The 16,121-nt window shown below is 47.4% G+C and overlaps 1 protein-coding gene across 7 annotated transcripts in view; it reads left to right on the top strand.

Annotated features, from left to right (window-relative positions):
- Window positions 1–16,121, top strand: part of LOC147013883 (uncharacterized) — a 120,969-nt gene that overhangs the window by 13,227 nt on the left and 91,621 nt on the right. For 5 of the 7 annotated variants that reach the window (XR_015050548.1, XM_085851203.1, XM_085851199.1 and 2 more), the window contains exon 2: window positions 7,315–7,438. The exons of the other annotated variants lie outside the window; for them this stretch is intronic. Coding sequence is in view for 4 of the 5 variants with exons in the window: in XM_085851203.1 (XP_085707329.1) it covers window positions 7,397–7,438 (42 nt within the window). In the remaining variant the exon portion in view is untranslated. The remainder of the gene's footprint in view (window positions 1–7,314; window positions 7,439–16,121) is intronic. 7 annotated transcript variants of the gene reach the window in all.

Genomic DNA, 16,121 nt, shown 5'->3' with positions numbered 1-16,121 from the left:
ATAAATGACATGTATTCCCACGAGACAACGGGTTTGGGCCTAACTACACATGCACTTACCGAGATACCTCACCAAAGGGACCTGAATGGTGGTTTGCGAATCTGGTAACCACAACACTACCCCCTTCCCTTTTTACAGACTCGTCCCGAGTCGTACAAATTCGTGTGCCATCATCTGTAGTTTTCCCCTAGTACATTTTACCTACGGATCCCTGGGTGCGACATTCATGGTATTCGTGTCCCCAAAATAAATAACCTGAGGGCTGCGTAACTACCTAAACAAACTCACTCACACGGACGACTTAAATAAAATTGCCGGCGCTAAGACATACATGCCGGGGGCGCACTCATATTTACAGTACATCTTAACCTTAACTTACAAATTTTACACTAAACCATGGCCCAGGATCATTGAACTCTGCAAAAGAAAGCAGTTAGCAGGGAGCCAGGCTGCCCGTATGCAGTCTCTGGCTCAAACAATGCAGGTGACAGGGAACGTGGCTGGCTGCTCACACGCAGTCCAAGGCCTTCCCTTTTGAACTGAACGCAGTGAACCACAACGGTGCATGGGCCGCTGCGCGCAGTCTCCGTGCCAGCTCAAGTGGCACACGCAATGAGCACAACGAATGGATGCATGAACACAAACACGGTGCACGGGCCGCCACTGCAGGCCCGTGTTGTAGCTGCCAACAGGGCAGTTCTTGCAGCTTGCAAACTGTTGCTTTCAGATCCTGGCGCACATGGAAATGAACAAGGGGGGGGGCAAAGCAAAAATTGAACGGGGCTGGTGAACGTGGGCAGTGGGCATGGCATGGCAAAGGTGAGCAGGCAAACACAGCCCGCAGAAGAACGCCGCTGCAGGCAAACACAGGCGGCAGATGAACTGGCCGGCACAGGCCTTGAAGAAAAACAGCCAGCAGATGAACTGGCCGGCACAGGCCTTGAAGCAAACACGGCCAGCCGATGGCACAGGCCTTGCAGCAAAACAACAGCTGCCGATGAAGTTGGCCGGCCTCCGCCTTGAAGCAAAACACGGCCAGCCGATGAAGTTGGCCAGCCTTTGCCGTTCAATGGAGGTTGGTGGAGGGAGTGCGGTGGTGCTGGCCACTTGGAAGGCGGGCTCGGACCTACCTACCTGTCTCCCTCCCAACCTATCGCCTTTGCCTGTCACTGTACATACCCACTCCCTTAATTTGTCAAACCCCAATTTAGCCCCAACTTGTTTTTTATTGTTTTTATTTTTACTTCCCCACTATAAATCGTCCCCTAACCCCCTTTATCGTCCTTGTTCGGCTAACCTATTCTGTCACCTAGCCTACTCCCAACCCCTACGTTCCCTTCCCGGAGGGGAATAAGGGAGAGCTAGCGTCCTGTGCCGAGGCCCACCGAAGCCTCAGAATGGCCTCCCCAGAGTTCGGCGATCTTAACACCAAGTGGGTCCAGCGGCCCACAACGACAGCGAGGGGATGGATGGTGCGGAGGGGTACATCTCCTAATCTACCCTAACCATTTAACAGTTAAACTACCCCGGGGCTTTCAACAAGCGCCTCTCGCTTAAACTATTGGTTCTAACAACCCAGATTCCCGTCGCCTGTGTTGGTGTCCTCACAATTTCGGGCCTCGCCCCCCAATTTTCTCTCCGTGCCCTCACACGGTCTCCTGGCTGGGACACGTGGCTCACTTTGGCAAGCACGATCCTCTGCCGATTCTCCCGCTATGGCACCCCCGGGCACTACACTGCCTCCGAGCCTACCAGCTCCCTAACACCGGGGAGTGCCCCCCATGGCACCTCCCCTGAAACGCACACGTGGCAGGCCGGCCTCCCGGGCCCCTTTCCGAGGGTCACCCGTGCCCACAACACTGCCCACGCGGCTAATGGCGCCCCGGGCCCCCGCACCAAGCAGGCGCACCCGTGCCCACTACTCTATCCCGGCCCCCCATGGGCCCATGGCCTACCGCGGCCGACTAGCCTGGTGCCCGGGGTACCCTCTCAGCGATACTCACCTTTCGCAGCCACGCTCCCAAGCCCGTCAACAGGGCTCCTGCACCCCTCCAAATGGGTCTCGAGCCTACACTCCCACCAACAACAAAACGACCTCCATTTTTCAATTTGACTAACCCAGCTAACTCAGTCTACACTGACCCCGGGGTCCCTTGGGCGGGAGTCACTCCTCCCCCCAATCACTCATCGCACCATGCATTCCCCATTCGCTCCACTCACACAGACCCGCTGGCCTCACTCACTCACCAAGCACATGCTTCCACTTCACTCACCAACTCTTCAACACACACACCACTGAACTCTGCCATCCTCCTATCTACATCCCCTAACTAACTCGTGCTCCCACGTCGTCCCTTAAACTGCAGCACGTTCCTTTTAACCTACGTAGCTAAGCTACGTCCCCTCTACACATCTAAAAATCTGTCACTGTCTCCAAATAAATCATTTTATTTCCCCACCTAAATCTGGCTACAATCCCTCTAACTAATCCATTCCACGGACTCCATGAGGACTTACCCCTGCCCCATGAAGTCGGTCTAACTAAGCTAACCCTTCCCCCTAACTAGTTTCCATCCTGTGCCCCGGGTCAAGGAGGTCTTCCACCCCTTGCCCAGGAATCCTGTGTACCCGAAAGTGAGGCTTGTTCCTTTTTTTTTTTTTCATGCCCAGCACCTGCGCGGCAACTCAGAGCTCGCGCACTTTGCACCTGCCCGTGACGTCATGCAGCTGCACGTGTTCCTCGTCCCTCCTTGGACGGGACCATCCGGCAGAGATACCCCTCCTGCCGGATTCCAACCCCACGTGCAGCCATGACGTCACCGTGCGCATAAAAAAAAAACACAAGCCACACGTCTCGAGGGGTTCCCCACGCGAACACATGTGCTTTGCCCGTTGGAGCTTAACACGCACGATCGCGTGGAGAACCCGTCCGGTCCAAATCCATTTACCTGCCTAACTTTGTCCGTCCGCGGGATCGGCAAATCCACCGCGTGCGTTTCCGGACCGGGACTTCACTCTCGCAAGCGAGCACGTGGTGGTCTCGTGCGTTGCACAGCACGAACCGCGTGCTCACTGCTGGGTGAACCCGGCACGGTCCTCGAAACAACTACAGCCGCTACTCGGCTTTCCCTCCTCTGTCGCCGTCGTCGTCTCCATTCCACCCACGCACACCTGCGTGTTACGACGCACACAGTCCACACCATCACATTCACACCGGGAGACGCGGCTGCGTGCTCCCGCATGCCAACCGACATCTCCCTCACATACCGCTCTCTCACACACACGGTCTCCCTGGCACACAGCGACCTTGCACACGGCCGTTCACTCACGCGTGCCTCACTACTCACACAAACCATACTACTCACACGTGGTGCTCTATTCACTCGCGCGGGGGCACTCACCCGCGGTGCCTCACCCACACACGCGAGGGCACTCAACCGCTGTGCCTCATCCACACACCGTGCCTCACTCATACACGCGGGGGCACTCACCCGCGGTACCTCACTCATACTGGCCGTTTCACTCACACACACGGCCTCTTCCACACACGGTTCCTCATCCACACACGGTGCCTCATCCAAACACGGCGTGCTGGGAAGCACGCACTCCAGCACCATCGCCACCACACCACTCACACACGGGGTCGCTTCCACACACGGGGACGCACTCACGCCTTGCACCACACACACAGGGACAACCACACTGGGGATTTGTGTCCCCACAAGGGTCTCCGGGGCCTCTACACCCCCCAAGCTCTCCAAGCACCCGTCCACAGCACTCGTCCCCTCAACCTCGCAAAACACGACCGAACTCACCTGGTCGTGACTCGCCTCAAGGGGGCATACTCCCTCCCCTCGTTCCTGGAGGAGGCCATCCCGCTGCTCGCACCGGGTCCCAACACGCTCCGCGAGCTCACCCCCATTGTCCTCCACTACCTCCGTGTGTGCGTGCGCGTCACTTACCCCGTCTTCATCGTGTAGTCTTCCCTCTATCGTTCCCATCTCCCGTGTCTCTGCCAACTCTTCACCCTTTACCTCCCTTGTCTCAACTATTATTTCCGTTGTCGTCACCTCGTGTCTCGTCTCACACGTTTTGGTCTCCCCATTTAATTTTTCCTTTCGGTCATAGTCACGACCCTCGCCCAACACGTTCCACGAATTATTTTTCACCCGCCTCCACCGCGGGCCTGTCAGCCGTTGCACCCCCACCCAGCTCGTTTGCTCCCACACGTGGAGTCGCCATTCCCAGCTCCCTGGTCACGGCCTTCATGCCCGCCTGCAGGCATCGGCCCATGTTCTGCGTCTCACCCCGGAACTTTTTCGTTTCTTCCTTCATGTTTGTTACCATTTTAGTTTTCATGCGTTTTATTTCGTTTGTGAATGTATCCATCTTTTCGTTCATGCCTTTCATTTCGTTTTCATTTCATTTGCGTTTGCATCCATTTTTTCGATCATTTTCGCATTCATCTTCGCTGTCGTTTCCGCATACATTTTTGCCAGCATGGTGTATAGCTGGGTCATGTCGGGTGCGCTTGGGTGAGCCGTTTCGGCAGGGGTCGGGAAGGGTTTTGGTGGAGAGGGGGAGGGAGGTGTCATACACTGCGGCCGCTGCCGCACCCATTTCGGGCTCTGGGTTCAGTTGGGCGAGTCCGTGTTCCTGCACAATCAACATTTCCTGCTCGGGGATTCCATCCTGGACCATGGACTCTACATTATTACACATATACATTTCTAATACCCCCGGCTCCCGCTCGCCTTGAGACGCCATCTTGCTTCTCGTGAAGGGTTAATTTGCTCGCTCGTAATTTGGAGGGAATCGGGGGTCGCTTCTCTCACCCCTGGACCGATTCCCGTGAATTTCGCTGGAGACAGGAGAGCCTGTTGTCCCGCTCTCCAATACCAGTGCCGCGAGGAGGGCGATGAATTTGTATCCCACTCCTGACACCAGTGTTGGTGATTTCGCGCCCGCCGGCGTGCGGACGGCCACGTAACTCGAATCGCGGCACGTCGCCCACCGGACGGACAATCCAGTCGTGACCCTCTCGGACTAACGCCGGGAACCAGTCACGGGTGGACCTTTCGGTCTCACCGCGATCGAGCCAATCAGCCCCCCGCGTGGGACAGGGTTGCTCGCCAGAATTCGAACTACCTAAGTACCCACGCGGAGGGTAGACCGGGCGATCGCACCTCGCCGCAGGTCGACTTCGGGACACGGGCCACTTGCCACCCGTTCCGTACTATCAGAATAAACCAGCGGTGTTATCGACGACCTCGACGGTTCGATTAATTATCGGGCGTATTCAGCCCACTACCAACCCTTTACGTGAAGCAAGATGAGGATTCAATGGAGGAAAAGACGAAGCGAAGCGGGAGAACAGTTCAACAATAAAGCACATTTATTCGCGGCACACGGGAAGCACACAAATACAATTCCACCAAATGCACACAAAAAAGGAAACACAATTCCATTTACACAAAAAGCAAACATAAAAGTGAAAACACAGTGCAGAGCTAATACCGACTACCGAGCACACGGCAACACTTATACAATTCTACTTCACAGACGGCGCCGACAACACATACCCAAAACCAAGGAAAAGAAATACCCTCAAGAATGAGGTAGGCCTGGGGCCGAGACCTGGTCGGGCCTACCCGTCTGGTGATGAGACGTGGAGCGGCGATGGCCCCGCAACCCGCGGGCCTCGTGGACAGTGCCTGGCAGGGGGTGGGAACGGGGCCCCCTTGGTCGCACTATCTCAGCGCGGGGGGGGGAAAACAGGAGGGGGGTTGCTGATGCTCGGGGCATAGAGGATCTTTATTATATGCGACGAGCGTCTCCACCTCGGCCAGGTCGCGCTGCCGGCCTCCCTCGGGTGCAGCTTCCTGCACGACGCGAGCACCCCCTCGTCTGGTGTCGCCGCCTTTCCACAGCTCCGTCCCCTCCGTTCCGACTCCAACGCACACGACGAGCAGCTCCACCGCCCGCGAAGTCTTGACCCTCTGCTTCCGACTCTCCTCTTCTTGACTCTCCGACCCCGTTCTGCTGACTCTCCCTCGTTCTCTCTTGCGACTCTCCGACCCCTCGTTCTCGTTCTGCTGACTCCCTCGTTCCGACTTTTACGACTCCTTTGACTGACGAACACCGTCCTTTTTATCCCCCCGTAACTTCGCCTTTGACCCCCTCCCTTTGACCTTTCACCCCGCTCCCCATTGGCCCGAGAAAAAGTGGGCGTGAAGGCTTTTTGATCCACAAATTTGCATATATCGATCGCCCTGGGGGCGAGGTCAATTCTCTCCACGCTCACCGATTGGACGGCAAAAAGTGGGCGTGTGTCGTTTTGGATCCGTTTTTGAAGCAGAAAATCCGTGATTTTGTACACGCTGTTCGACGCGCGTTCTGCATGAGTCCAACACCGGTACCCACAGCGGGGCAAGAACGGTGGCGATGCTACGGTTGTGAGGTGTGCGTGAAGGTCGTGGCGGTTGTGGTGAAGCGGTGGTTGTGGTTGGTGGTTGATGTTGTGGTTGTGATCATGGCGGTTGGTCCAAAATAAAGATAGTAAAAGAAAAACGGCTATCCTGAAGAGTCGCAGCACGTATAAATGACATGTATTCCCACTAGACAACGGGTTTGGGCCTAACTACACATGCACTTACCGAGATACCTCACCTAAGGGACCTGAATGGTGGTTTGCGAATCTGGTAACCACAACAATATATATATATATATATATATATATATATATATATATATATATATATATATATATATATATATATATATATATGGAAAACACGAACCTCAAATCACATCATTGAAGGGGTGCTCTGCTCTTTTTTGTTTTTACTAACACGTGATTTGGTGTTGTATGTGTGTGGGTGAGCACGTGTGTGCGCTTGTTGTTGTTTTTTTGTTTCCATGACACGAACACGGCTGGTTTTGTGTCCGGGTTGGGCATGATGAGGCGTTGGTTGTGCGAGTGCTGGAGTTCTCGTTGGGTGTTGTGCACATGTGGATGTGGTGTTAGGGGTTGAGTGTTGGTTGTTGCTCACCTTATCCAGCCGTTTGCACCATCCAGTTTTCGCCATTTGCATCAGAGGTGTGTATTGTGTGGGTATGTCCACCGTCTCTCTGGTTATACCACCCTCCCGGATCTGTGTCGTTTGTTAGATGTAGTGTCTAGGACACGGGTCCCATCAAAGTTAAATTTGTGGCCAGATTGCAGGCACAGACGTGCTCTGGCTGACTGGGTCACCTGTCCAAGCCTAATTACTCTATCATGTTCATCGAGCCGTTGTTTCAAATTTCTTCCAGTTACACCAATGTGGAATCGAAGAGCCGGGAGGGTGGTATAACCCGGGAGACAGTGGACATACCCACACAATACACAGCTCTGATGGAAATGGCAAAACCTGGATGGGGAAAATGGCTGGATAAGGTGAGCAACAAACAACACTCAACCCCTAACACCACATCCACATGTGCACAACACCCAACGAGAACCCCAATACTTGCACAACCAACACCTCATCATGCCCAACCCAGACACGAAACCAGCTGTGTTCGTGCCCCGGAAATACAAGAACGACAAGCGCACACACGTGCTCACCCACACACATACAACACCAGATCATGTGTTAGTAAAAACAAATAAAAGAGCAGAGCACCCCTTCAAGAATGTGATTTGACATTTGTTTTTGCTGTTGCAAAAAAAAAAAAAGCACTCCTCCATTTAACCTCGAGCACCAAGCTGAGCAGCTCGAGCACTCTGTAGCAGCCACACCGTTTCAGCGATCATGACCAAACTGGGTAGAGACGTCGGCCATGGTCCAACTCAGACACTTGTCATTTTTGGTGAATGTACGTCAAAGGTCAAGGTCACCGAAAAACCGAAATTCTTATTTTCGCAATAACATCCACTAAAATGGTCATATCGACTTCAAACCAAATCCAAAACGTGCATCTTCCAATTCTGCATCCAACCATATGTCTCATTGGGGTGTCACACCAACACCCTTCTTAGCGGTTGGGGGTCGAATGTCAGGGGGGTCAGGTCGAAACTTTCAAATTGCGATAAAAACGCCATTTCAAGTCCGATTGACTTCCAAGTTATGATCATGACCAAACTAAGTGCTATAACGCATTAAACAGTAACACTATCAACTTCTAAGAACCAAATTGATTTCCAGGTTTTTGTTTTTTCAGAGATCATGGAGATATGACAAAGTTATTCCGGCAATTCCTTGCTCAACGAGCAATTTCATTTTTTACGTTTTCACCCAAGTTTTCAAGGCTGCATGGTGTGAAGATACAGAAGGGTCGCTGTTATTTTGACGGGGTTTACTGCTTAGCACACTCACTCCCTCAGCACACTGACTGACATGTCTTCCGTGTTGTTGGTGTTGTTGGTGTACCAGACATCTGATTCCTGGTTAGATTCATCATCTGATTTCTGTTTCCAGCAGATTCTGATTTCTAGCAGAATCGAATCTAATCCATGCCATAATTTAATCGAATCTAAACGAATTTATTCAGTCCAATTAGTCAAAGATTTATAGTGTAATCTGTTGCTAGAATCCGCTAGAAATCTGCTGAAATTGGTGAAGGAATGGTATACAAGAGCATCCAGGTTCAAATACGCTTTGTATACTCGACATTCAACAATTCTCAAGGCCAGAAATTGGATAAGGTTGGCATTTACCTATCTCAGCCTGTCTTCTTTTCCCATGGCCAACTGAATGTGGCATTCTCTCGAGCAAGGACCCTTACCGAGGAAGTTCCACGTGCTTCTGCCCGTCTATACAACAAAACGCTTGTCACGTCTGTCCGTCTGCCATGTAAAATATTGTGGATGATGGAGTTTTGCGAGATTGTCTTTCAAACGTTGTTTCATCGTTACATAAATTTTAACCTTCTATTTATGCATCACGAAAAAAGAAGATTAATTTAGGATCATTTATTTACACAATTAGGCTACCCAGGGCTGGCAGAATGCCCGAGGAGGTAGGCACACTCGCCTCGAAGTAATCCAGCTTTGGTTTGAATCCCAACCCAGATTATATACTGTCATCCCGGTGTTTCATAGGAAGGGCGATTCATCAATGTAAAATGTTGTCCTTCGGATGGACGTTAAACCGGGCATCCCATTTGCTGACATTAGTTGGTGGACGTTAAAGACCGCACGGTGTCCTTCACGAAGAGTAGGGGAGCTCTCTCCGGCACCATGGCCAAATTCGAAATTCCAAATTCTTGCCCTTACTTCTGTTGGGAAGGCAATGACAAACCACCCAGTATAACTCTTGCTCAGGAAGCTGCTTAAGCGACACCGAAGCTCTGTGTCTGAGTCGAAAGAAGAGACTATGAGACTAAATCCACAATCATATGAGATGGAATTTCCTCGAGACATATCTCGTGAGATTATGAATTGGTCCTTGTTTCGACTGTGACGTCACACCCGGCATACGTTGGCATAGCTTTAATGGAGACCGGTAATGTCCAAGGGATGGTGCGGAATGACTGGCAGCGACAGAGAGACAGTGTGACGAGCAAACAAGAAACGTCATTGACAAAGACTTTGTTGAAGTCACATTTTACATTACACACAATTTCCACGGGTATCTGCTCGTGAATAATAATAGTCCAGCACTGATCGCTGATGTGCCTCACTATTACATTCTCCCAGCCATACATCCTTTCACTCACAGCTAGTCTTTGCTTGCTAGCACTAAGGCAGTTTACATTACCCCCAACCCTAACCCCAAACCAGCCACTGCACAAGCCCTCCCATGTAGTAGCTTATTAAATGCCTCCTGATTGTCAACATACACTACATTCACTGCACTTCTCTAATCCACCCAATCAGAAACAAGTTTGTGGAACTCCAATAAGTTTGTTGTTAAATAAGATCTCCCTTTGGTAAACCCATGCTGACTACCTTTAATTAGTTTGTATTAGTTTAAATGGTTCCTCATCTGGTCCCTGATTCATGTCTCCATAACCGAAGTCAAACGAACAGGTCTACAGTTCCCCAATTCTTCTCTGGATCCTTTATTAAATAATGGTGTTACATTTGCGACTCTCCAATCCTCCGGTACTTGTCCTGACTCCAACTGGCTGTTTAAGATATCCACTCACCTTATAAAGCCTTTTAAAAAATAAAAGCCTTTTTAATCAACTTAAGTTGGCATTCTGTTGAAGAACCAATACAAATATGGTTTACCCCCATCAAATAACATTCCTGATGAGAGTAACAATTCTCCTTCAAACAACATTCCTTTGGTAACAGGATTCCATAATTCAAGTCCCCCTCCCCCCGCCCCCCCCCATTGCTTGCTAGCAATGAAACAAACCACATTACCTTATGAACAGCTTACTTATTACCCCGACTACTGAAGGTGGATGAATGTTATGTTTTCACCCCTGTCTGTCTTTCTGTGTGTCTGTCTTTGTTACTTGCGAAAATCGAAGATTTTCCAAGTCCAGTATATGAGTTGGTTGCGTGCGTTATTCTGTTGGCTGCTCTTAGAGCACCCTTATTCTGGACATTTCCATCTGTCTGTCTGTCTGTCTGCGAAACTTTGGTCAAGCCTTGGGGCTAAACCACTAAACCAATTCCAATGAAATTTGGTAGGTAGGACCAATATTTCTGGGAATCGTATGCTTTCGAATATGGGACCCCGGGCCCAAGCAACGGCATAGCAACGGCCCTTTAAAGTGGTCAAAAAATCGAAGAAAAATCAAAAAAAATATCGAAAATCGAAGGTTAGAGTTCTGTGCGCAATCTATCGAGCTCCCTTCATGCCAATTTGCAGCCCTAACAAAAAATATTTGTAGGAGGAGATAGGTTTTGGGCGAGTACATGTCGAACATTTCAGAAACGGTTAATTGTGAATATCTCTAAGAGAAAGAGTCTGATTTTGATGAAACTTGGGTGAAATGTGTACAATGTGGCGAGCATGTACACAAAAATGAATGGTTGCTATGCACACCTCCGTTGCTTAGCAACAGCTAAAATACTTTATCATACATCGTACACTTATTGTGGACTGTACAAAAAAAATCAATACCTCCGAAACTGGACCTCCGAGGGACCTGTTTTTTTTGTGCCCAAGGAGAATATCTTACAGCATCATATAAAAAAATAAAATCTTTAGCGAATAGATAAATGGAATTACCAGGGCTGCCATTTGTTAGAGTCTCTTTGGAAACATGCCTGAAATTTCACAAGGCGGGTTTCTGGGCGCAAACTAAGAGGGCTGTGATAATCATATTTATTGTGCTAAATTGATTGATAGCATGTACATGAATATCGGCTAGTCGCGTCGGCCAGCTTTCCATCTAGAGCGAGCAGCCATGTCGCCTACCGGCTTGTTATTCTGTCTGTCTGTTTGTTTGTCAATCGCCTACAGGCCACAATTTTAAACCGATCTTCACGAAACTTCACCAACATGGTGGAGTTCGTCATAAGGAAGAAGCCCATTGTTTTTGAGGTCAAAAGGTCAACCTAGGCCAAAGGTCAACAAATTTGTCGAATTTCTAAAATCTTCAATTTTTATTTGAAGAAAATTTGCATATCAGGTCACTGAATTCAACCACCAATTATTTTTGAGGTCATCAATGGCCAAAAAGTCAACATGAGTCGAATTTCTAAAATTGGTAATTTTCATCCGATTGATTTTGAAATTTGAAGAAGAGTTGCATATTTGATCGTTGAATTCAACCAGACAATTATTTTTGAGTTCAACATCAACCAAAAGGTCAACACAGGCCAAAAGTCAACAATTTAGGTGGGATTTATAAAATCCTCAAATTTCATCCATTTGACTTGAAATTTAAAGAGTATTTATATTTCGGGTTACCAAGTTGAACCACCAATTATTTTTGAGGTCAACAAAGGCCAAAAGGCCAACATAGGCCGAATTTCTGAAATTGTCTATTTTCATCCGATTGATTTGAAATTTGAAGAGGAGTTGCTTATTTTGTCATTGACTTCAACCATCAATTCGTTTTGTGGTCAAAATAGGCCAACAGGTCAACATCGGCCAAAGGTAAACAACTTATATGAGATTTCTAAAATCTTCAATGAAATCGACAATTTGATTGAAAAATCCAATTTGTTTTTTATTTTTGCATATACCGTGGAGTCTCGTTTGATAGCTCACACACAGAACGTACAACAAGGGGAGCAGGAGACAAGAGGGGCAGGAGAGGGAAGGAAAAAACAGTGGGGAACAGAGTCATGAGGAGATCTGTGGAAGCGAGAGGGATGGCACAGGGTACACAGGGTAAACAAGATGGACACTACAGGGACTTTCAGGTCCTAACACGACAGGGACTTTCTGGAAGGAAAGCAAGGAATTTGAAGGAGGTGTGTTTGGGGTGGATTAGCAGGGGTAGAAAAGATTATGGTTTTGGATAGCAGAAGGTAATAGATGGTTGGGTATGTGACACTCACAAATTGGTTCGATTTTGGTGAAGATCTGAATCGAGCACTGTATCCGAGAATTTTTCATATCAAGTGATTCTTCACCATTGAGTGATAGGACTCAAAGGATATATAGCACAATATCTCAAAAAGGTTATGGAAAGATTCGGACGAAACTCGGTGGATGAGTTGGTTTGGAGACAAGAACAACCTGATTAAATTTTAGATGAGGTCCGAATCTAGATGCGGCCTATCTGTGGGATACAAAACGCAAACTAATCAGCCCGGCGGAGGTATGCACTCTATTGAGTGCCCTTCTAGTTTGAACTATGGAATATTAAGAAAGGTCTAACTGACTCAGATTCTTCAGTGTTTGACCTTCAGACACCTACAACGCCAATGAGACCGACTTGTTCATCCACTTTGAATATAAATTAGCCAACATTGACAACATTTCAGTTTGTTTTACAATGCTTTTATACTTTGTATTCATAATGTGCAATGGATTGTTTGATTGATGTCATTAATCCGGTTAGTTTATCATACGAAACCAAGAAAAATTTAACTTTATTGCTTCGAAACTCTTTTGCCTGACTCTCATGGGTAACGGTTTCTCGCATTACAGCAGCTCGGTTAAAAGCAACTTGATAATTGTTATTAAGTGGAGTCGACTTTATTCCCTGTAACGACGAATCTGCATCAGATGTTGTCACCTTGCTCATGAGCTATCTCTGAAATTTTTTTTTGGATGAAGCTAAACTGAAAGTTTGAAGTCGCACAATTTATGGGCTGAGTATGAAACACCCTTGCCCCTTCCCTTTCTGTCTCCCCAATGTGATGTTATTGTCTCCCTTTTTTCCTTTGATCCTCTGTCAGTATGTGAACCTGCTGTCCTTTGTCATTTAGCTACCCCATGAGCTGTTAGATGGATTTATGGATTAAGGAAAATAAATAAATATATGACGATGCTGTTTTCATACTGTATGTTACTTAATTTTTTTTAAAAAAGAAAGAAAAAGTGGCCTAACAGGATGGTACAGGTATTGTACTTACCTTTAAACCATCAAGTCTGAGTTCCATTCTCAGCCCAACTATAAAGTACAATGAAGAACTACTCTTGCTCATGAAGACTAGTTTTGGTCTATATTGGTGGACAGATAGAATAATGGGTGAAATAAGCAGAAATCCTCTTTTTCTCCGATGAAGGGTTAATGTCTGACATGACAGGCTTCCAACGGTGGTAGGCATACAACAATCACCATCCCTTGTTCCAACTATAAACTTTGAGATTGGTGCTTTGCAGGCAGGGTGTTGCATCACAAATTGCACCGACCCTCAGATGGGCATTAAGCCGGATGTCCCATGTACTCACATTAGCTGGTGGGGGTTAAAGATCCAATGGTGCCTTTTGTCGCAGATTAGGTGAGTTATCGCCGGCACCCTGCAAACGGATTCCCCAAAATACCGACTCTAACCCACAGGGGGCACTGCATCTGTGGCAGAGCCTCCCTCTCCAATAATGATGCTACTAGCAACTACCCAACAGAAGATGAAACTTAAAACAGCAAGTCAATGAGATCCGTAAAGAAAGTGTTAAGGTGAATACAATAAAATGAGTGTTTTACTCCATCAAAAAAAAATCACACATGGGTTCACATCAAAACCAAAACCAGCCACAAAATTATTCTCACTCCTTAAATAATCATCTCAACAACCAATGTGCCAAATCAAAAGGGTGTAGTGTAATTGAAGGATATTAAATCACACGAAAACTAGAACAGCACTCGGTAGAGCGCCTACCTCCGCCAGGCTGAACAGTTTATGTTTTGTATCCCAATGATAGGCCGGATCTGAATTCTGACCTCAACCAAAATCGAATCGGCTTGTTCTTGTCACCTAACCAACTCATCCACCAAGTTTTGTCAAAATCTGTTCACAACTTTTTCAAATATCATGTTATATATAGTTTTTGGCCCCATCTCTCAATGGTGAAAATTCACTTTGAAAATGAAATAACTCTGATCTGGATCTAAACCAAAATCGAATCATTTCATCTTTGTCACACATCCAACTTGTCCACCAAATTTCTTCCGAATACATCTATAACTTTTTGAGATATCCTGCTCACAGACAGACAGACAGACAGACGTGAAAACATAACCTCCATCCATCTTCAGTGGCAGGGATATTAAAGCCTGTGGATAAAAATAGACTCCTTTTTCTCCAAGCACAGTGACTCGGATGTTGTATCCACAAGCTTGATGGAATAATGTTCTTCTTAAGTCTGCATGTTGGGATGCCAGTTCTCTTCTCTATCATCTCAGCAGTGAGCGAGCGGAAAAACTTGTACAGCAACCCTCCATTGGGTACACAGTTTAACAGGCCATCTCTGCTTTTCACACTTCCCATGCACATTCTCATAGCAGAGCTTTCTTAAATGGAATGCTCTGATTATTTTCTCCCCAAGGCACAGTTAATCCAAACATGATGCTCGATTTGGGAAATGTATGCTATACCGCAACAATGTAAGTTGATGTGCAGGGTAATTAAATTCACAATTGCTTATTTGATTCCTTGTAGAGTTTTGGTGTCACTAACGGTTTGTACTTGATGCTGGGTGCAATACTGAATCATTCTTCCTTCAGCGCAAGTGCAGATTCAGTGTTGTCTTCTGTCTGCTGACAAAGGCTCTCCCCTCCCCCCCTTCCCAATGGGCAGTGAGTGTTCCATGGTGTCTTGGAGTGGTTTGATCAGGTTGACGTGGTGATTTGGGCTGCTTACTTCAAATCTTTTTCCTACTATTGTCCTTCAAACAACCTGGACAGATCTACCTCGATGTTTAGGTGTGCTACCATGCTGGTAGAAGTGAGAGCCCTCACTGTAAACTTATCCAACATGGCCCAGTTATAACCATCATAGGAACGACATCATAGAGTGTGGGGGAAAATGTGCACATTCAGGTTGTGAGGGCTTCACTTTAACTTTAGGTGTGCTGTCACTTATCTTTTTGCTTACATGATGTCTGTTGTTCGCGGTGATATGAAAGCATATTGGTTGTAACAATATCTGGGATAAAAAAATGTCATATTTCTAATCTGCCCTTATGTGATGCTTTATAAACCCTAAGCTTCCTGACGTTTTCTCACTGTCGAGGTTTCTGAAATTGGAATTGATGGTCTTATGAATCGTTTAATGGTGTCTTAAAGCAGAAGTGTGCAGTAAACATTGAATTTTGTACACACACACACACACACACACACACACACACACACACACACACACACACACACACACACACACACACACACACACACACACACACACACACACACACACACACACACACACCTGAGCTGTTTTGTCGAGCTAACAGAACTGTACTAGATATATCATTAAAATGAAATGAACTATCAGTGTTTTGCACTTTGTTGAAGGGGAACCCAAATAGTGGGGCAACTTAGCTAAATATAGCATTACAATTGTGCATTTTGTGAGGAAAGCACCAAATTTGGCACACTAGTAGCCTATCATATTATGAACAGATTTGGATATTGGACCATGTCAAATTCAGCCTCTGATGGCTGTGGCAGCCATTTTCCACTGCCATCAAAAAATTTGAGATGGCCCAATATCCAAATCTGTTCATAATATGATAGGCTACTAGTGTGCCAAATTTGGTGCTTTCCTCACAAAATGC

This window comes from Eptatretus burgeri, chromosome 13 (genome assembly GCF_056783735.1).
Source record: "Eptatretus burgeri isolate ZD-2024b chromosome 13, Ebu_testis_v1, whole genome shotgun sequence".
Lineage (NCBI taxonomy): Eukaryota > Metazoa > Chordata > Myxini > Myxiniformes > Myxinidae > Eptatretus > Eptatretus burgeri.
This window is presented reverse-complemented; position numbering and strand designations above follow the sequence as displayed.